Source organism: Mesoplodon densirostris, chromosome 3, assembly GCF_025265405.1.
Source record: "Mesoplodon densirostris isolate mMesDen1 chromosome 3, mMesDen1 primary haplotype, whole genome shotgun sequence".
NCBI lineage: Eukaryota > Metazoa > Chordata > Mammalia > Artiodactyla > Ziphiidae > Mesoplodon > Mesoplodon densirostris.
The window spans coordinates 152,375,719-152,395,179 of record NC_082663.1 but is presented as its reverse complement, the minus strand read 5'-3'; the positions used below and the strand labels follow the sequence as shown (position 1 = coordinate 152,395,179).

General features: G+C 58.4%; 1 protein-coding gene across 2 annotated transcripts; it reads left to right on the top strand.

The window, feature by feature from the left end:
* Positions 1-622: 622 nt before the first annotated feature.
* Positions 623-17,692, top strand: SGTA (small glutamine rich tetratricopeptide repeat co-chaperone alpha). Of its 2 annotated transcripts, none has more exons than XM_060094723.1 (12): positions 623-712; positions 8,398-8,536; positions 9,200-9,306; positions 9,492-9,576; positions 10,854-10,953; positions 11,302-11,406; positions 12,111-12,249; positions 12,925-12,987; positions 14,155-14,192; positions 14,733-14,822; positions 15,002-15,123; positions 17,078-17,692. In XM_060094723.1, the coding sequence occupies exons 2-11, from the start codon at positions 8,437-8,439 to the stop codon at positions 15,114-15,116; spliced, it is 942 nt and encodes a 313-aa protein (XP_059950706.1). In that variant the 5' UTR covers positions 623-712; positions 8,398-8,436; the 3' UTR covers positions 15,117-15,123; positions 17,078-17,692. The 2 variants fall into 2 exon arrangements, with proteins under 2 accessions (XP_059950706.1, XP_059950705.1); XM_060094722.1 differs by lacking the exon at positions 17,078-17,692 and adding an exon at positions 15,258-16,408.
* The last annotated feature ends 1,769 nt before the right edge of the window (positions 17,693-19,461 follow it).

Genomic DNA, 19,461 nt, shown 5'->3' with positions numbered 1-19,461 from the left:
GCCTTCGCTAACCATCCCAGCCAACTTATCCCCACCCATCACAATCGCAGCACCCCACTTTTTCTTCATAGCGCTTGCCATTAAGTAAAACTTGTTCATTTATGTACTAGTATGCTAGTTTATAGTCCGTCTACCCCAATACAAGGTAATGGGAGCAAACATTTTGCTGGTCATTATAGTTGGTGTGCAATAAATATTTTTCGACTATTAGACATCTGCTGTTAACAAATATCTCTATTACTTTACTATTATGGATTGAATAAATGAAAGAATGCACTTGTAGGTGGATGAGTGGGTGAATAAATGAACAAATATGTTCAAAGAACGCCTGTAATTCTCTAGTCGCCAGATACCCAAACACAGCTGCACCACGTGGCCGACTCTGCACCACATGACTGCTCCGCCAACCTACAAGAGTCCGCCACTGTCCCACCATGCACCGCTCCATTCCGGCTGGAGAGGACTAGTCAGTTCTGATTTCCGCCCTCCGTTCGGTCGCAGAGGTCAGTTGCCCTAACGACCAGCTTGTCCCAGCCTCTAAATTGCGTCACTTCCCCCCCCATGCCCGCCTGGATAATTAGTGCGCCTGCGCAGAATGAAAGCCCGCGGGCTGCCTCCTTCTGCGCAGGCGTCGCAGCTGGGGGGCGGGACCGGGCGGGGCCGCGGAACGCAGGCGCAGCCGTCGGTGGGTCGGGGTTCTGCTGCCTGAGAGGTGAGTGGCGGGTTCGGCGCTGAGCCCGGCGGGCCTGAGGTCCGCGGTTCGGGGCTCTTGGGGCTCCCAGGGCTCCGGGCCCCGTAAGAGGATGTCGGTGTGGGGCCGGGGTCGCCGCGATAAGCGGGGTACTATGAGTGGGCGGCGCGGAGGGGAAACTGAGGCCGGACGGCGTCGGGCAGGCCCTCGCCGGCCCGGGTCTCCCTCCCCCAGACCCCAGGCCCGGGAAATCGGGTTCGCAGGCCGGCGGGTGGACAGCGGGAGGCAAAGCGCTCCGCACGTAGTGAGCGCTTGCTGGGTGTCCGTTGCTTCCCGGAAACACGGTACTTTTGAATCGGGGCCCCCGTTCGTGGGGTTCAAGTCGGGGTTCCTGTCTCGGCGCCGCCACTCTCTACATTGGTGACCTTGGCCAGCCCCTTGGCTTCTCGGAGCCTCAGTTTCCCCTTCTGTAAAATGGGTGTCGTCTCCGCCCCGCCTGGGGTGGGAGGCTTCCGGGAGGATTAAAGTCGCAGGGCCCCCAGCGCGAAGTGAGAGCTCACAGGGGTCAGCAGCGGTTAGTCTGATTTCACACGGAGGGCCTCTTCCTACTGTGCTGGAGGTGGGAGAAAACTGGGGTTTAGGAACAGCTCGTCCATCTCTCGCTGGTTGTGTAAGCTCGGGGAGATCGCTTCCACGCTCCACCAGCCCCTTTTTCCTGCTAATAGAGGCTCTAGAAGTACATGCTTCTTACAGGCATTTTGAGGTTAAATACACGTGGAACATTGTTTACTCAGGTTCCCGCTCCTTGTCAAGAGCTTTCTAGAGGACAGCTAGTTTTTTTATTAGGTGGCAGGAAATGCGTGTGCACTCTGCATCCCCGCTGAGTGATGTTCCCATTTTCTTTTGTTTCTGCCTCTCTGGTTATTTTTGTCTGCTTTTCCTCTCCCTAGACCAGGGATTTTGTCCTGTCAGGGGACCCGGGGCCGTGTCTGGGGACATCTGTGGCTTTCACGACCAGGGGCACTCCTGGCATCAAGTGGGTGGGGACCAGGGATGTTGCTCCATACCCCTCAGTGCACAGGACGGCCCCCACAGAAAATGATCTGGCCCCAAATGTCCACAGTGCCAAAGTTGAATCCTACCCTAGACTAGTGATTCTTCACCAGTGGGCTTCAGAAGGGGCAGAGGGTGTGAACCCCCAAGAAATCACGTGCAAGGTTTTGTGTGCACGCCCACTTTTGTGGGATGAGGAAAGGGTATTTTGGAGTTTAGGCTCTGGAATCAGCCCGCCCAGGTTCAAAACTGCTGATTTGCATCTTAGCTGGGTGCCCTTGGGGGCGGTGCCCCCATCTCTCTAAGCCTCAGTTTTTTGTTCTGTACAATGGGAGTTAGATTAAACAAACTGTAACTAGGGGGCCAAATCCCCCTGCAGCCTGTGTTTGTGAATGAGGTTTTGTGGGAACACAGCCCACTCGATTGCATACATGTTATCCATGGCCTGGGAAGCTGAACGTCCTCATTCTGACCCTCCTTTTCAGAAAATGTTTGCTGACCCCTGAAATAGGCCATTATGTGTACTCAGCTCAGGGCCTGGAAAGTCCTGGGCACTCCAAGGATTTCATTCAGGGGTTTATAATTCAGTCTTCCTGAAAGGGTGAGTGGTTCTAAATGGGGTTAAGCTCTGCCCCGGATTGAGAGCTATAGTCTTAACTTGTTCCTACTTTTTTTTTTTTTGGCCAAGACCCAATGCTGGCCCTGGCAGCCAATGCACAGTGAGGTGAAAGAGTAAAGGGGACAGTTGGTAGGTAGGCTTGTCATCCCTTCTGCTGATGAGGAAACCGAGACCCAAGAGAAACGACCTCCCAAAGGAACCTGGTCACGTGTCTCTGACCATGACAAGGATCCAAGGTTTCTCTGAGTCCATGTGGACCAAACGCCCCTGAGTGCTGGGGTCCCCGGGGGAAGGTGATCTGTCCAGTGGCTCACAGTCGGGTGCAGGGTGGGCAGGCCAGGAAAAAGTCAGAAGGCCTTGTAGGAGATGCTGGACCAGAGGCAGGACAAGTACTGGGCTTTGCTGGAAGAAGAGGGTGTCCAGCTCTGTCTGAGGAGGTGACCTTCTGGCTTGGTGTTGAAGGGGGAGTGAGTGGTTCCCGGATGGCAGGAGGGAAGGTGAGCGTTGCCTTTGAGCAGAGCACAGGGGCTTTGGTGAGGGGCTACATGTGCCTGCTCAGGAGGTTTCAAGGGGCTGTGGAGGGTTTTTAGTGTGCAGGACATCCTGGCAGCCTCTCAGAGGAAAACAGGGCTGCGATGTGGGGGCTCGGGCTGGAGCCTGAGTTCCAGCTCTTGGGACTGCCCTTTCCTGGGAACCCTAGGTGCCCTGGGAGGGGAGGCAGGAGCAGAGGACCAGCCTGCACACACTGGGGTTGGTGCGAAGAGCTGGATTCGGGGCGGAGGCGGGGCAGGGCACCCCCAGAAGGGTGGGCAGTCTCAGAAAGAGGGTGCTTCTCCTTCCTGGGTTCCGGGGCTGGGTCACTCATTTTCCTGAGTGTACTCTTCTGCCTCTTCGAATGATCAGTTCTGAGCAGGGAAATAAAAGGAGTAGAGGCTGGGGTGTTTGGGGTTTTTCGGCCAAGCTGCACAGCATGTGAGATCTTAGTTCCCGGACCGTGGATCAAACCCATGCCCCTTGCACTGGAAGCGCGGAGTCCTAACCACTGGACCGCCAGGGAAGTCCCGAGGCTGGGGTGTTTTTAATGATAAAATGGAAAAGTGGACGGAGAGCTGGCGGGGGTTCTGAAGGCACAGGGAGGAACTGGCACCGGGACCCCCGCTGCAGCCGCACCCTGGGGCCAGCGTCCGTCCTCCGGCGAGGCTCGCGCCTGAACCCCGCACCTGCAGCCAGCGCCCCGGGTGCCTTTGGAGCCTCACAAAGCCCTCGCTGTTCGCAGAGAGAGCGGCCTGCCCCAAGGATTCTGTTCGGCAGCCAAAGCTCAACAAGTCGGGATTGTTCCCGAGACCCCAGTGCCCAGGGGCAGTCAAGGAAAAGAGCGTCCTGACATTCCTGGGCCAGCTTTGCAGGGAGCGGGAAGGTGAGGAAGGGCCGACAGCTGTTCCGCGCCCAAGAGGCAGGAGAGCGGCCGTCCTCACGGCCCGCCTGTGTCCAACGTGTGCTGGGTCCCCACGGTGGACCCACATCCGCTTTTCTGCAGTCCGGAAACCCCAAATACTCTGCAAACACAGGATTTGCTGAAAGTTTGCAGCCAAGTCGTTTGGGCAGAAACTCTGACCTGTGCTGACTTTTATTTTTCCCAGTTAATGTTTATCAGTGATTTTCAGCTGGTGGTGGTTTGGTGACATCTGGAGACTTTTGTGATTGTTACCACTGTGGGGGAGGGGGGCTCCTGGCATCGAGGGGGTGGGGGCCAGGGAGGCTGCTCCACACCCCATGGTGCCCAGGACGGCCCCCACAGAGAGTGATCCAGCTCCCATGTCAGCTGTGCTAAGGGGGAGGGGCCCTGCATTTGTTATTTGGGAAAAAATCGAGTCTGATCCCTGTTCACACTGGACACCAGAATAAACCCCTGATGATCAGACAGTGTAAACCAGAGTGACCCCCAGCGTGCGTGAGTTACCTCCCCTCCCTCCCACTCAGGTGTGGATTTAAATGTGTGTAGCATCCCAGGACCTCAAAGGTCAGATAGTCATGGAACGTAGCCTCCAGGGGTCAGTGGAATCCCTAACCCCGGGGGTCTCGCCCCCAAGTGATTCTGCCCCCAGGGGACACTGTTGGACGGATGCCAGGGATGCTCCCCACAAAAGGAGTGATCTCCCCTGCACCATGTGGATAGAGCCTGGGGGAGAAGCCCCGCATGGGGTGCTGGATTCTCACAACAGCCTCTCTGTTACCCCGTTTTATAGAAGAGGAAAGAGAGGGCATCGTGGGGGCTCCTTCAGACGTGACACGAGCATCCCGGCTCAGGGGTGGGGAGGCGACGTGGAGCTGGCCTCGGGTGGAGACGGCTGGACCTCAGGTGCTAAGACTGCAGAGCCCGTTGTTACCCCCAGGGCGCCTCCGGGAGCCCTGGTCTCGGTGCTCACTGTGTCAACTTGGGGGGCCGACCCTCGGGAGGAGGTCATGTCAGTAGACCAGGAGAAGCCAGGAACCAGGAAACCAGGTAGCGGTTGCCTCAAATGAGCCGTTTAGTCGGGGTGAGAGGGCTGGTAGCAGCATGTACAAAGGCCCTGAGGTACAAGGGGCCGGGGCCCTTGGAAGAACTGAAGCTGTGCCAGGAACGGGTGTGACTTCGTGTCTCAGTTCTCTGCACCCTGACGGTCCCCTCAGAGTCACCCCCTCCGTCCTCACAGCTCAGTCACGTAAAGATCAGATTGCCTCTTTATCCTCCTGTTAAGCAAACGCTTGTCACCACAGGGCCTACGTTAGTTCCCTGTGAGGAAAACAGATCCCCCCACGCACACTCCCTCGAGCCCAGTGTGAAGCTCAGTCACCCGGTACCAGCTCCCATGGGTCTGGCAGGGGCGTCGTGCCCCTAAGTGCTGCCTGGAACACATCGGGGGAGCCCCAGCTGCCCAGCCTGTGACCTTACCATGTGACCTGTCAACCTGTGACCCCCTCTGGGAGACCCTGGCACCCCTCCATCCTGTTCAGTGATCGAGAAGTCGGCTGGGAGGGGTTGGCAAACATGAAGACCCAGGTGGTAAATTCTGTGGGCTTTGGGGCCCTTGAGGAAAACCGTGTGCTATGCAGACACTTCTATAACGCAGAGATGCAAAAGACATACTCAGCTGAACAGGCGGCTGCCAGGTGTGGCCCTTGACCCCTGATTTAGAGCAGAATGTACAAAAGGATCAGGGTCCTGGGGTCTCGGAGGTTCACATCCTAAGAGGACCACTTTGGGCTTTGAAAACAGATTTTCTTCTAATTACAGTAAAGTAGATATACCATAAAGTTTACCATCTTAACCATTTTTAAGTGCACACCTCACTGGTATTAAGTACATTCCCATTGTTGTGCAACCATCCCCACCATCCATCTCCAGAACTTTCTCATCTTCCCAAACTGAAACTCTGTCCCCATGAAACACTGACTCCCAAGCCCCTCCTCCAGCCCCTGGCCCCCACCATCTACTTCCTGTCTCTATGGATTTGAGTCCTCTAGGGACCTCATGCGAATTGAATCAGACAGTGTTTGTCTTGTGTCTGATTTATCTCACTGAGCAATCACGTCCTTAAGGTTCATCCAGGTTGTAGCAGGTGTCAGAACTTCCTTCCTTTTTTTTTTTTTTGCGGTACGCGGGCCTCTTACTGCTGTGGCCTCTCCCGTTGCGGAGCACAGGCTCCGGACGCCCAGGCTCAGCAGCCATGGCTCACGGGCCCAGCCGCTTTGCGGCATGTGGGATCTTCCCGGACCGGGGCACGAACCCGTGTCCCCTGCACCGGCAGGCAGACTCTCAACCACTGCGCCACCAGGGAAACCCACTTCCTTTTTAAGGCTGAATAATATTCCGCTGTGTGGATGGATCACATTTGTTGATCCATCATCCATGCATGGACATTGGGTTCTGTCCGCCTTTCGGCTGTGGTGAATGATTCCTTTGTTTGTCAAATATCTGTAAAACCAGAACGTTGTTGACGTTTTGGGCAGCGGCTCACTGGTTCAGCTGGGGAAGATGACTCACCTTTGGGGGTTTCACTGTCTTCAAAACGAGCGGGTTGTGCTGGCTGGTCTCCCTGGGCCCCCCTGTGTTGCCCCTGAGATCCTGTGCATCTGGGGCTGGCCGTCTGTCCTCTGGGCTCTAGCGTCCTGATCCCAGGCCTCCCAGTTCCTGGGACGCTCTTGGGCCAAAGGGACTTGCTTGGTAAAGGCTCATTGTATCCAGAAATGGGGGAGGGAAGCTCATTACCATCCCCGTAGAGCTTTCCGGGGGTGGCCAGAATGCCCTGTCCAGCTGTACAAAATAGCTGCTTTAAGTTCTTCCCTTTTTAAAATTTGAGATATAATTCACACACCATAAAATTTAGTAGATTTTAGTATATTCACAGTGCTGTGCAACCATCACCACTAATTCCAGAACATTCCGTGATCCCAAAAGGAGCCCCCACCCCCTGGAAACCACGAACCCATTCTCTGTGTCTGTGGATTGGCCTGTTCTGGACGTTTCCCATCAGTGGAATAACACACCGTGTGGCCTTCTGTGTCTGACTTCTCTCCCTTTTTTTAAGTTGTCGATGGATGTAGTTTTCTGTGAACCAGAAACAGCTCTGAGCGCGGCCAGCATCGCGTGTCTTTTTTTTTTTTTTTTTTTTTTGCGTTACGCGGGCCTCTCACTGCTGTGGCCTCTCCCGTTGCGGAGCACAGGCTCTGGACGCGCAGGCTCAACGGCCACGGCTCACGGGCCCAGCCGCTCCGCGGCATGTGGGATCTTCCCAGACCGGGGCACGAACCCGTGTCCCCTGCATTGGCAGGCGGACTCTCAACCGCTGCGCCACCAGGGAAGCCCTGCATCGTGTGTCTTGACTGCACTTGCCCGGCAGCTCTGGGCTGGCAGCGCCCGGCCTGCTGTCAGCCAGTGTGCGAAGCCTGGGGGTTATGACTTGCTCTGCCAGGTTTGATTCACCCGCCGCTGGCCAGTGATGGGTTAATGATAACTTGGCCAGGAGGCCGCCGCTCGATTTCCAAGCCACACAGGCTGTTCACCCGCGGGGGCATGTTTGGGGGACCAAGATGCTCTACACCATGGATCCCACCCTCCCGGGTGAGCCCTGCACGGCCTTGGGCAAGCGTGGGGTGCCCCCTCTGACCCTGTTGCTTCTCTGCGTGGGAGATGGGCCTGTGCAGGGGGCAAGGCTGTGTGTGAAGTGCCTGGCGCGTCACGGCCCACGGGGAACAGGCCCTTCCCACGCTCATTCTCCAGGGTTCTTGCCTCAGCACGGTAGGGGGCCGTCCCCCAAGTTGTGACAACCACAGCTGTCACCAGTGTCCCCTTGGGAGAGTCACACCTAGCCTAGGAATACAGCAGGTTGTAGAGGAACCCAGAGGAGGCCCTGAGGCGGCCTGGGAGGGGGTGTCAATGCCCTCAGGGCCTTCGGTCTGCTCAGGCCCACCCAGTGGTCCTGTCTGACCCTCATGGGCGGTGAGTGTCCCCCGGGTGTTCAGGGCTCGGAAACTGGGGGACCGTTTTCTTGTCCAGAGCATGGAGTAGCAGCAGGTGGGGCTGTAGCCTGCCCTTTGTGTCCCTGGGGAGCCCCACACCCCCCGTGCAGCTGGTGAGGAGTGATGACCACCGGGCCCAGGAGCACGTCACCCTGGGGTTAGCGTCAGGCAGGATGGCAAGGGGCTCTGGACCTACAGCCTCAGTGTCTTCTCTGTGAAATGCGGAGAATTAACATTTCTGCCTTGCTGTTGTCAGGCAGACACAATTAGCCTAGAGGGGTGGGATAAGGAGGGTGGGAGGGAGGGAGATGCAAGAGGGAAGAGATATGGGGACATATGTATATGTATAACTGATTCACTTTGTTATAAAGTAGAAGCTAACACACCATTGTAAAGCAATTATATTCCAATAAAGATGTAAAAAAAAAAAAAAAAAAGTGGCTCCTGCAGGGCAGGGCGGGTGCGTGAGGGCAGAGGGGCAAAGGCTCGGCTGTGCCCGCCATTCTGTCCTCACACTGTGGACCGCTGTCCGCAGATCCTGAAACCCCCAGGCCTTGTCTCCTCCCATCTTAAGATGGATAACAAGAAGCGTCTGGCCTACGCCATCATCCGGTTCCTGCATGACCAGCTCCGGCACGGGGAGCTCTCCTCTGATGCCCAGGAGAGCTTGGAAGGTACGTGCGGGCCACGCCTGCTCCCCAGGGCCTTGGGTCCCCTGCCCAACCCCCCACCTGCATCAGTGCCTAGAAGCTCCGTGGGGGTGGGAGTGATAGGCTGGTCCCTGTGAGCCCCAGGCGGTGCAGGGCTGCCCTCCCCCGCCTCCCCCACTTTAGGCTGGGCCTCCCACAGCTCTTCTCTTCTGGAGGGATGCAGCTCGTGAACGTTCTCCATCTCCCCCGTTGTGCGTGTGTCCCTACCGGTCAAAGGAGGGAGAGAGGTCAGGGGTGGGGAGCCCAGCCCAGACCCGGCTGCTAGCCCGCCTGGCAGGAGGTGGCTGTTCCATGCCCACCTGGTCGCGCCGAACCCCCGAGGCCCCCCACCCGGGCAGCCCCAGCATTGTGACCCCACAGAGAGGCCTGACGTCACCACCTGAGCCCCGTGGGGCAGGGACGGCGGCTGCCCCCCCTCCTCCCGGCCTCAGGGCTTGAGGGGCAGGTCCATCCTGCGCTGCCCGAGGAATCAGAACCGGCACCCATAGGGCCCTGCAGGGTGCACGCAGCGCCTGGTGCATCCGAGGCCTTAGTGAGCACGTCCAAGAGAGGAAGCGTGAGCACTGCCCCCCAGAATCGTCAGCTCGGGCTTGGGTTTAGCAGAGCACACCTTTGTCCCCCTGACAGTTGCCATCCAATGCCTGGAGACCGCTTTCGGGGTGACGGTGGAGGATAGTGACCTCGCACTCCCCCAGACTCTTCCCGAAATATTTGAAGCAGCTGCGGCGGGCAGGGTGAGCCTCGGGCACTGCAGGGCTGTGGTTCTGTCTCAGTTCGAGGGCCTGAGTTACCCCCCAGAGCTCAGCTGTCCTCGGGAGTCCCCTGGCTGGGTGGGGAGGGGAGAGGGTGCTGGGCTTGGGGGAGGAGGCCGGCGGTTTCCTGCTGCCCCGCAAAGAGCTCATCCTGGCTTTGGGGCCAGGAGATACCACCTGATCTGAGGAGCCCCCAGCGAACCCCACCTTCGGAGGAGGACTCGGTCGAGGCAGAACGCCTCAAAACCGAAGGTAAGGAACGCCCCACACAGCTGGCCTCTGGGTGCTACGGGCGGAGGCCGGCTGGTCCCGGGCTGTGGAGCGGATGGCAAACCAGCCTTTGGAGATGGGGCTGGGGGGCTTTTACACAGATGCAAAGATGCAGAGAAATCAGACCCTTGACCAGGAGGCATTAAAGGGTGAGACCGTTGCTGCGGAGGGCGGTCCGACAGCTTCCTAAGTGGTTAGATAAAGTGACCATGTGACCCAGCAGTTCCACCCCAGGGTGTGCCCGGGAGAGATGCAAACACACATCAACAAAGATGCTTGTGCATGCATGTTCATAGCGGCATGGTGCACAACAGCCAAGGAGTGGAAACCGCCCAGGTGCCCATCAGCTGACGAGCGGACACACACACATGTCCCTCCACACACGGGAACGTCACTCAGCCATGCAAAGGAGAGAAGCCCTGACACTTGCTACAACATGGATGGACCTTGAGAACAGAATTCTCAAGGAGAGAAGCCAGACACAGAAGGACACACAGTGTCCTTTCCATTGATGGGAAACGTCCAGAACAGGCAGAGCCAGACAGAGAGTGGATGTGTGGTTGTCAGGGGCTTGGCGGGGGTGACAGCTAATGGGGATGGTGCTTATTTTGGCTAATGGAATGTTCTGGTATCAGTGCTAATAGTTGGACCACTTTGAAGATACTAAAAACCGCTGAGTTATACACTTTTAAAGGGTGAGTCTCACGGTATGTGAATTCCATCTCATTAAAACTGCACTGTTGGGCTTCCCTGGTGGCGCAGTGGTTGAGAGTCCGCCTGCCGATGCAGGGGGCACGGGTTCGTGCCCCGGTCCGGGAAGATCCCACATGCCGCAGAGCGGCTGGGCCCTTGAGCAATGGCCGCTGAGCCTGCGTGTCCGGAGCCTGTGCTCCGCGACGGGAGAGGCCACAGCAGTGAGAGGCCCGCGTACCGGAAAAAAACAAACAAACAAACAAAAACTGCACTGTTTCTGAAGGAACGAGCAAAAGTGATGGTATCTGAGGCTTAGGTTCCCAAATAACCACAACCAGGACAGTGACAGCTGCTGCACCGAGGCCTGGCTCAGGCCAGGCCCTGTGCTGGACGCAGACCCACCCTCCGCCTCACGCCACCACCCTAGCCTGTGTCTAAGCATTGCATCCTGGGCCCCCAGAATCTCGAACAGTCACATGGAAGCCCAGGGAGCCGAGAACGCCATCTCAGAACTTCGGGGTCTGAGGGGAACAGCCGAGGGTACGTTTCCTTCCCTTTTTCTTCAGGGAACGAACAGATGAAAGTAGAAAATTTTGAGGCTGCCGTGCACTTCTACGGGAAAGCCATCGAGCTGAACCCCGCCAACGCCGTCTACTTCTGTAACAGGTACGGCGGGGGCCTGGGCGGGCTGAGCAGGGTCCCCAGGGGAACGGGAGGGGCAGTCGATCTGTGGGTTAGTGATGGCTCAGCCTCTATCCCAAATAACGAGCCCATGCCGGGTGGCCGGCCGGGTGTGGCCCAGTGTCAGTAGTGCTAGCGGCCGCACTTGTCTGCCCCCTCAGCCTCGGGTTCCCTGGTGAACGGGGCGGCACCCAGATTGCTGTATCCTCCGGCGCCAGCCCGGGCATCCAGCCCCACCGGGCCTCCCATCCTTGGCAACCCTGCCTCTGCCCCACCTGACAGACGGGGAAGCTGCAGTCAGCTCCCCAACTGCCCTGGTTTGCCTTCCCCCAGAGCTGCGGCCCACAGCAAACTGGGGAACTACGCGGGGGCGGTGCAGGACTGCGAGCGGGCCATCTGCATAGACCCGTCCTACAGCAAGGCCTACGGCAGGATGGGGTGAGTGCCGTCCGCCCGTACACGCTGTCTGCCCGGGGTCAGCGTGGGCCCCGCACGTTAAGGCCCCAGCCCACTGGGCTGCCCCACCTCACACACAAATCCCGAGTCCAGGCCGTCAGCTGAGCTTCTGGGCAACCGGCTGTAAGTTGGGGTTCCCATGACCCTCTCCTCGAGTTCAGCAATTCCTTCGAAGGCTCACAGGACTTAGGAAAACGTTTCACTTAAGCTTCTCTGGCTTACCGTAAGGGATGCAGACGAGCAGCAGACAGGGGCGCCAGGGCCGAGGTCGGGGAGGGTCCCGAGGCGGAGCTTATGTCCTGTGGGGTTCGGGGCGCGCCTCCCACCCAGCATGCGGGGCGGTCACCAGCGGCGGTAGGTTTTATAGCCCGTCTCTAACGCCTCCCTCCCCGGGAGTTGGGGGTGAGTTTGGTCTTTGTGGCTAGCAGCATATCCAGAGGTGTCCTGGAAGCCCACCTCGTTAGCATAAACAGGCCTCCTCGTTAGCATAAACTCCAGTGCAGTCCAAGGACACACCTGTGATCAGCCTTGCAGGGAGGAGCTCTGACCACACCTGCCCTGCCTCCTCCCAGCCCCCGGATGAGGGATGGACGAGGGATGGCCACCCCAGCAGTTCGGGGCTGCTGGGCCGGGGCGGGCAGGCGGGCGGCCTCCCAGGCCCTCCACGCGCACTGTCCCTCCTGCAGCCTGGCTCTGTCCAGCCTGAACAAGCACACGGAGGCCGTGGCCTACTACAGGAAGGCCCTGGAGCTGGACCCCGACAATGAGACCTACAAGTCCAACCTCAAGGTGGCGGAGCTGAGGCTGAGAGAGGCACCCAGTCCCGTGAGTCCCCCGGGGACTGGCCGCGGGGGCAGGGCGGCTCGGGATCGAGGGCTGGGCCTGACTCGTGTGGGAGGAACGTCTCTGGTGCCTGGGGTCCGGCATCTGTTTACCTGGGTCCTGTCGTGAGGGAAGAGGCTTATCCTCGCAGAGCCCCCGGAAACGGGAGGGCATGGGTCACACGGGGAAGCCCCGTCTCGTCAGGAGGCAGAGGGCTGGGGGCCGTGTGGGCCTCGGGAAGGAGCTGGCAGCCCGGGTGAGCCGGCGCGGGATTGGCTAGTTCAAATGGCCCCGGGGCAGGGGGGCTGCCTGGGGTGACCAGGGCAGGGGGACCGTGGCCCCGAGCCCCATAGAGGCTGGTTTACGCGTGAAAGGTGCACTCGCGGGCCATTTGTTTACCGTTTCTAGGGATTGGCCACCCCTGGGAGGGGCCGTCCCGCCACAGTCAGCATCACAAAGTGAAAGACACGGTTAATATACCGTGCTCTTCTGGGGGACCCATACCGTGGTGCGCGTCTTTTACGAAGCACCCCCGGACGCAGGGCCTGGCCGCCCGGGTTGCTGGGACGCCCAGGATTCCAACAGGCCCCAGGTGGGACCTTACCCCTCAGTTCCCGGGGCCAGCTGTCGAGGTTCTGTGTCAAGGCACCACTGACCAGGGCTTTTCTCACCCCACAGACGGGAGGTGTTGGAAGCTTCGACATCGCGGGTCTGCTGAACAACCCGAGCTTCATGAGCATGGTAACGGCCCCTGCCTGCCGTGTCACCATGGGCCCCGGGCCAGGGCTGCCCCACTGCAGACACCATGGACACTGGGCGCCATGGGGTGTGGAGCCGGACAAGCTGAACCCGCCTCTCCCAGCTGAATGACCTGGGGAATCTCCACCCCCTTCCCCCGCAGCCCGGGCCCCCTCGTGGTGTGGCCACGGTGACAGCAGAGTCGCTGCACCTGCTCCCTGAGGTGGAGGCAAGGCACCGCAGGGCGCGGGGGCCCCACAGAGGAAGGGCCGACCACCTTCTGGTCCAGATGCGCGTGTTCTGCGCAGGGCCATCCCCTGGAACAGGCACCCAGCATGTCCGCCACATGCCTGTCAGCCCCCGGGTGGTCGCACCGGTCCTCAGGCCATACCGCTGGCTCAAGGGGCCTTAGGGTGGGGGTCTCAGGTCACCAGGGAGAGAGGAGCCTGGAGCCCCCCCGTCAGAGAAACGTCCGCACCTGAGTGGGAAGCGTTTGGCCTCCCATGTCTCGGAGCTTGGGCTGCCGCTCTCGTCCAGGACGGGGCAGGCACGAGGCTGCCAGAGGACTCCCGGCGGGGGGAGCGGCCTGACAGAGGCCGCTCTTTTGGCCTTGTCTGTCGGGGTCGGCGGTCCCGGCCCCCCTCAGCTTCGTGCTGTGCTGTTGGCACCCATCCGTGCCCAGCACTTGCATGACCGTGGCCTGGACACCCAGCAATGCAGGGCAGTGGACAGGCCGAGGCTGGCTGGTAGCACTCTCCAGCCCTTTACGGAAAGAGCCACAGCCTGGAAGGTGCTTCCCTGGCTTCTGCTCGTGTGCACATCTTAAAATCGGCCCTGAGGAGATAATCCCGACGTGGCTGGGGGTGTCAGTGTAGGAAAGATTCCAGGATGATGTTCATCCACAGAGCAGAGCTGGAACTGACTCCCAGGTGTCCCTGGTCGGGGAAGGATGACGAGGTTCCTGGAATCTTAAGATGAGAGTCCAGATGGGATCGAAGTGGGGAAAGGGCAGGGTCACAGTGTGTGGGGATGGGGTGGGGCCCGGGGAAGAGGCGGGCCTGGCGCTCTGGGTTCTGGGCTGGAGGCCCACGGTGCCTATGGGGAAACCTTGTCAATGATGAAATGCGTTTGGGAGCTTGCTTTTTCTGAGAAGTCTGTTTTTTCTTTCAGGCATCCAACCTCATGAACAATCCCCAAGTTCAACAGCTGTAAGTGACCACCGTTCTCTTCTGGGTCTTGTGGTTAAAATTAGTGTGGTGCAAGATGCATAAAATGTACCATTTTAACCATTTTAAGGTTTATGATTCCGTGGCATTAAGAACATTTACGACGTCCCGTAGCTGTGGCCACCGTCTAGTTCCAGACATTCATCACCCGAAAAAGAAACCCCATCCCATTAGCACCATCCCCAGCCCCTGACCACCAGGAACCCACTCTCTGTCTCTGGATTTGCCTCTTCTGGATGTTTCCCATCAATGGAATCAGACACTGTGTGGCCTTCTGTGTCACTGGCATCACCTGGTGTCCCTGAGGGACAGCATTGCCCCGTTGAGAGTCACTGTCTTTAAGCCAAAAAAGGGTGTTGCTGGGAAAGCTGATGGAATTGACAGGCTGCAGTCAGAGAGAAGAGTGGGCTGAGGGCAGGTTTGGGCCCCAGGAGATGTCCATTGCCGGCAGAGAGGAAGGGCCAAGTGGGGCTCAGAGGGAGGAGGGCTGAGCCGTCTGCGAGTCAAGGCCTCTCTTTGCAGCATGTCCGGCATGATTTCGGGCGGCCACAACCCCTTGGGGACTCCCGGCACCAACCCCTCGCAGAACGACCTGGCCAGCCTCATCCAGGCGTGAGTGGACCTGCCAGGCGGGGCACCTGGGCAGGCGGGGCGTGTCCCCACCCCCCCAGGAAGAAAGACCTGCTCTGTAGGGCCTGCGTCCTCCAGGGAGCGGTCCCCCTGCCCTCGAGGGGCACGTGGGCGGGCACCCTGGGCCAGGCTGAGCCCGGGCGCACCTCCCCTTCCCGCAGGGGCCAGCAGTTCGCTCAGCAGATGCAGCAGCAGAACCCAGAGTTGATAGAACAGCTGCGCAGTCAGATCCGGAGTCGGACCCCCAGTGCCAGCAGCGACGACCCGCGAGAATGACTGCCCGGTGAGTCCGGGGCCCGGCCCGCGTCACCGAGGCCACGCGGGGGCGTCTCTGGTCACCAGGCCCCTTGCCGGGGGCTCCCACCCAGATCCCCCACCCCTCTCAGTTCCGCTCAGTTGGGCTGTTTCTCTCTCCAGCCCCCCAGCGCCATCAGGTCCTTCCTGGCTGACCGGAAGCCTTCTCTCACTTTTCCTTCTCTTCCCATTGGACCGCCCATGAGAGGAAAAGGAATTGGACCTGCATGTTAAGACGGATTTTTATTATTTTTATTTTTTTGCCTCTGCCCTTCCCTCTTTGTACACTCTCACGGCCCCCAGACCCTTCTCGAAACAGAGCCAGCAAGCTGTGAGCACAGACCAGCACCAATCTCACTCCCAGCCCCCCCCAAAACCCAGTCTCTAAAGTATTTTCTAGAATAATTTGGGGGGGGGGTCCTTTTGCTGCTCTCAAGAAGCGGCCCACGGGGAAGCCGTGGCCCGAAGCCCCTTCCGCAGCCCTGCCCCCTTGGCCTGTCTTCAGGGGCCTCGCAGCCCACGAGAAGCTGCTCTCTGCGTCGACCGTGGCCACCCCAGCCGCCCCTGCTCGGACAGGCTCCCTGCCAGCCAGCCCGGCCCTCGGGCCCGAGTTCTCGCATGAGCAACTCCCGCTGCAGGTTCCCAGGAGCCGGTTCTGTTGCCCTGGGCCTGGGGGCGAGCCGGAGTGGATGTCCTGGGTGTGCAGGACCCATTTCTGGGACTTTTCTTCCAGTTGAGCATTTGGATGGACGCAGGTCTGATCCCAATGCTCTCTTCCCACTACTCATGACCGACAGACCGTGAGGGGCCCTCTCACCACCTTCAGCCTGGCCCCCGAGCCCATCCCAGCCTGGCCACGTGTCCCAGCCACTGCCCTTCTGCCCACAGGTGGTCCGGCTGGCCCGGCGCCTCCTCCCTTTGGGAGGGGGTGTTGCAGGGGGTCCTGGTGCCACCCGCCTTGGCCTGAGATTGCCAGGCAGCCACCGTGGATGCCCGGCAGCCTCAGGCGAGGCGGGGCGGTGTGGGGAGGAGGGGTCGGCTGGCACCGCCACTCCGGCAGCAGAGTTGGCAGCTGGATCGTTGGAGGCTCCCTGGTGGTGTCGGGCCATGTGTGAGGTGACCCAGCACCGTGTGTGTAGGTAACTAGTAGGGAGACGGCCGCCAGCCACCCGCCGTCTGGCACACGTCCTGTGAGATGTGTCCTAACTCTTGTGTGCTAGCTGTGGTGACAAGCATAACGTAACGTGTGGGGAATAAATAGACATCATGACGTCGGCCCGTCTCTGTGTTGATCTCTCAGCGCCGCCGCCCCTCCCTGCCCCTAGCTTCCAGGAACCCCCAGCCTGGACCCTGTGTGGGTCACCTTGGAACCACTGAACCGGGTTGTGTTTGCATCTCCTGTCGCCTCTGAGACAGTCCCACAGATTCAGTGGCTTTTTTTTTTTTTTGCGGTACGCGGGCCTCTCACTGTTGTGGCCTCTCCCGTTGCGGAGCACAGGCTCCGGATGCGCAGGCTCAGCGGCCATGGCTCACGGGCCCAGCTGCTCCGCGGCATGTGGGATCTTCCCGGACCAGGGCACGAACCTGTGTCCCCTGCATCGACAGGCGGACTCTCAACCACTGTGCCACCAGGGAAGCCTCAGATTCAGTGGCTTTTAACCACACAGATCATCTCAGTCCTGGAGGTCAGAAGTCGGACATGGCCCCTGTCCCCCGAGGCTAAATCCAGGTGTTGGCAGGTCTGCCTCCCTGCCAGGGCTCAAGGGGAGAAGTGCCCCCTGCCTTTCCCAGCGTTTAGAGGCTGCCACAGATGGTGTAGGCAAAGGGGGGCATCAGCACCTGCACTCGGCTCCCCACTGTCCACTGAGCTGTGGACACACTTTGGGCCACACTCGCCTCCTTCAGCCGTGGCCTCTGTGGCTTCTGGGGGATTGTACTTCCAGCTTCCGGTGACCTTGAGCTGCCTTGTCCTGCAGAGATGACTTCCCCATGTTCCCTGCCTCTTGGACGGTGGCCAATAGAGGACGAAGGAAGTTCAAGGAGGAGGAGGGGTCCGTCCCCGGTAGGTGCCGCTGGCGGGGTGTGGACGCTCCCTGCCGTCCAGCCCTCATGCTCCACCTACCCAGTACAGCCGGGCAGCCTGGACACTAGCGGAGTCCTGACCGCCCTGAGTTCCTGATCTGCGTTTCCACAGAAGTTAATGCAGTAAACTGGTATTTACGTGGCTCCAGCTACCTGTCTGGGGAAATGGTTCCTTTTAAAAAAATTGAGGTATAATTCACATGACATACATTTGCCATTTAAAAACATACAGGGTGTAATGAGGTGGATAGACCCAGAGTCTGTCATACAGAGCGAAGTAAGTCAGAAAGAGAAAGACAAATACCATATGCTAACACATATATATGGAATTAAAAAAAAAATGTCATGAAGAACCTAGGGGTAAAACGGGAATAAAGACACAGACCTACTTGAGAATGGACTTGAGGATATGGGGAGGGGGAAGGGTAAGCTGTGACAAAACGAAAGAGAGGCACGGACATATATACACTACCAAACGTAAGGTAGATAGATAGTGGGAAGCAGCCGCAGAGCACAGGGAGATCAGCTCGGTGCTTTGTGACCGCCTGGAGGGGTGGGATGGGGAGGGTGGGAGGGAGGGAGATGCATGAGGGAAGGGATGTGGGAACAGATGTATATGTATGACATCACTTTGTTATAAAGCAGAAACTAATAAAAAAATAAAAACATACAGGGACTTCCCTGGTGGTCCATTGGTTAAGACTCCATGCTCCTAATGCAGGGGCCCCGGGTTCGATCCCTGGCTGGGGAACTAGATCCCACATGTGGCAACTAAGAGTTTGCATGCCACAACTAAAAGATCCTGCACGTGGCAATGAGGATCCCACGTGCTACAACTAAGACCCGGTGCAGCCAAATAAATAAATAGATAAAAATAAAATTGTACAATTCAGTAGTTTTTAGTACATTCACCATGTTCTGCCACCATCACCACTGTCTAAATCCCCAAAAGAAGACCCATCCCCATCAGCAGTCCCCCCCATCCCCACCCCAGCCCCTGACAACCAGGAACCCACTCTCTGTGTCTGCGGATCTGCCTGTTCTGGACGTTTCCCATCAATGGAATCTCACCCTGTGTGTCCTGTGTCTGGCTTCTCTCACTGAGCATCGTGTTCTCAGGGTCCATCCACATTGCGTCATGTATCAAAACTTCATTCCTTTTCATGGTCTAATAACATAGGAACTGGTTCTTAATCCTGACGCAACATTTTTTTTTTTTTTTTTTTTTTTTTTTGCTGTACGTGGGCCTCTCACTGTTGTGGCCTCTCCCGTTGCGGAGCACAGGCTCCGGACGCGCAGGCTCAACGGCCATGGCTCACGGGCCCAACCGCTCCGCGGCATGTGGGATCCTCCCAGACCGGGGCACGAACCCGTGTCCCCTGCATCGGCAGGCGGACTCTCAACCACTGCGCCCCCAGGGAAGCCCCTGACGCAACATTTTAATCATTGATGGAGCTTTAGAAAATGTGCCATAAAAGTTAAGTGTTTATATAATGTTGCATCTAGTGGGGAGGACATTGACAAGCCACATCTCCCTCACAGGGGTCACCAGTCATCAAGGCCCTGCTGTGTGTCAGGTGTGTAAGCACCTCTTCTCCCATTCTTCAGAGGAGGGGTTTTCATCCTCAACCCACAGGCCCAGGTGCAGAGCGTGTTACCTGCCTGGCTCCAGAAAGCCTGTTTGCTTTCTGATACCTGGGCCTTCATCCTGCCAAACCCCATCAAAGGCTTGGTATCCGTTCTCTATTTCTGCATAACAAAGCGCCACAAACTCAGAGGCTTAAAACAATACACTGGTTACTTCCTAGTTTCTATGGGTCAGAAACCAGCAGGGCCTCTGCTCAGGGTCTCAGCCAAGGCCACGTTCTCATCTGCCCACGGGTCGCTGGCAGAGTTCAGTCCTTACGTTGTGGGTTGAGGCCTGGCCTCCCTCAGCTCTGCACCACCAGGGCCTCCTGTGTTCATTTCCTGGGGCTGCCATAACAAATCACTACAGACTCGGTGGCTTAAACGAACACACATTGACTCTCTTGTAGTTCTAGAAGCCAGAAGCATGAAATCAGTTCGTCCAGTCCCAAAGCAAGGTGTCACAGGGCAGAGCTCCCACCAGAGGCTCCAGAGGGGGAGCCTTCCTGTCTCCCCCAGCTTCTGGGGGCTGCGGTGTCCTGGGCTTGTGGCCGCATCACCCCAGTCTCTGCCTCTGTCTTCACGTGGCCTATCCCCTTTTGTCTGTGTTGAATCTCCC

Bases quoted from the DNA above. Each gene is read 5' to 3' on its own strand.
- SGTA (XM_060094723.1), top strand. From the start codon at position 8,437: ATGGATAACAAGAAGCGTCTGGCCTACGCCATCATCCGGTTCCTGCAT. The intron at 9,577-10,853 runs GTAAGGAACGCC...CTTTTTCTTCAG, and splicing joins AGAACGCCTCAAAACCGAAG to GGAACGAACAGATGAAAGTA. The intron at 14,193-14,732 runs GTAAGTGACCAC...CTCTCTTTGCAG, and splicing joins AATCCCCAAGTTCAACAGCT to CATGTCCGGCATGATTTCGG.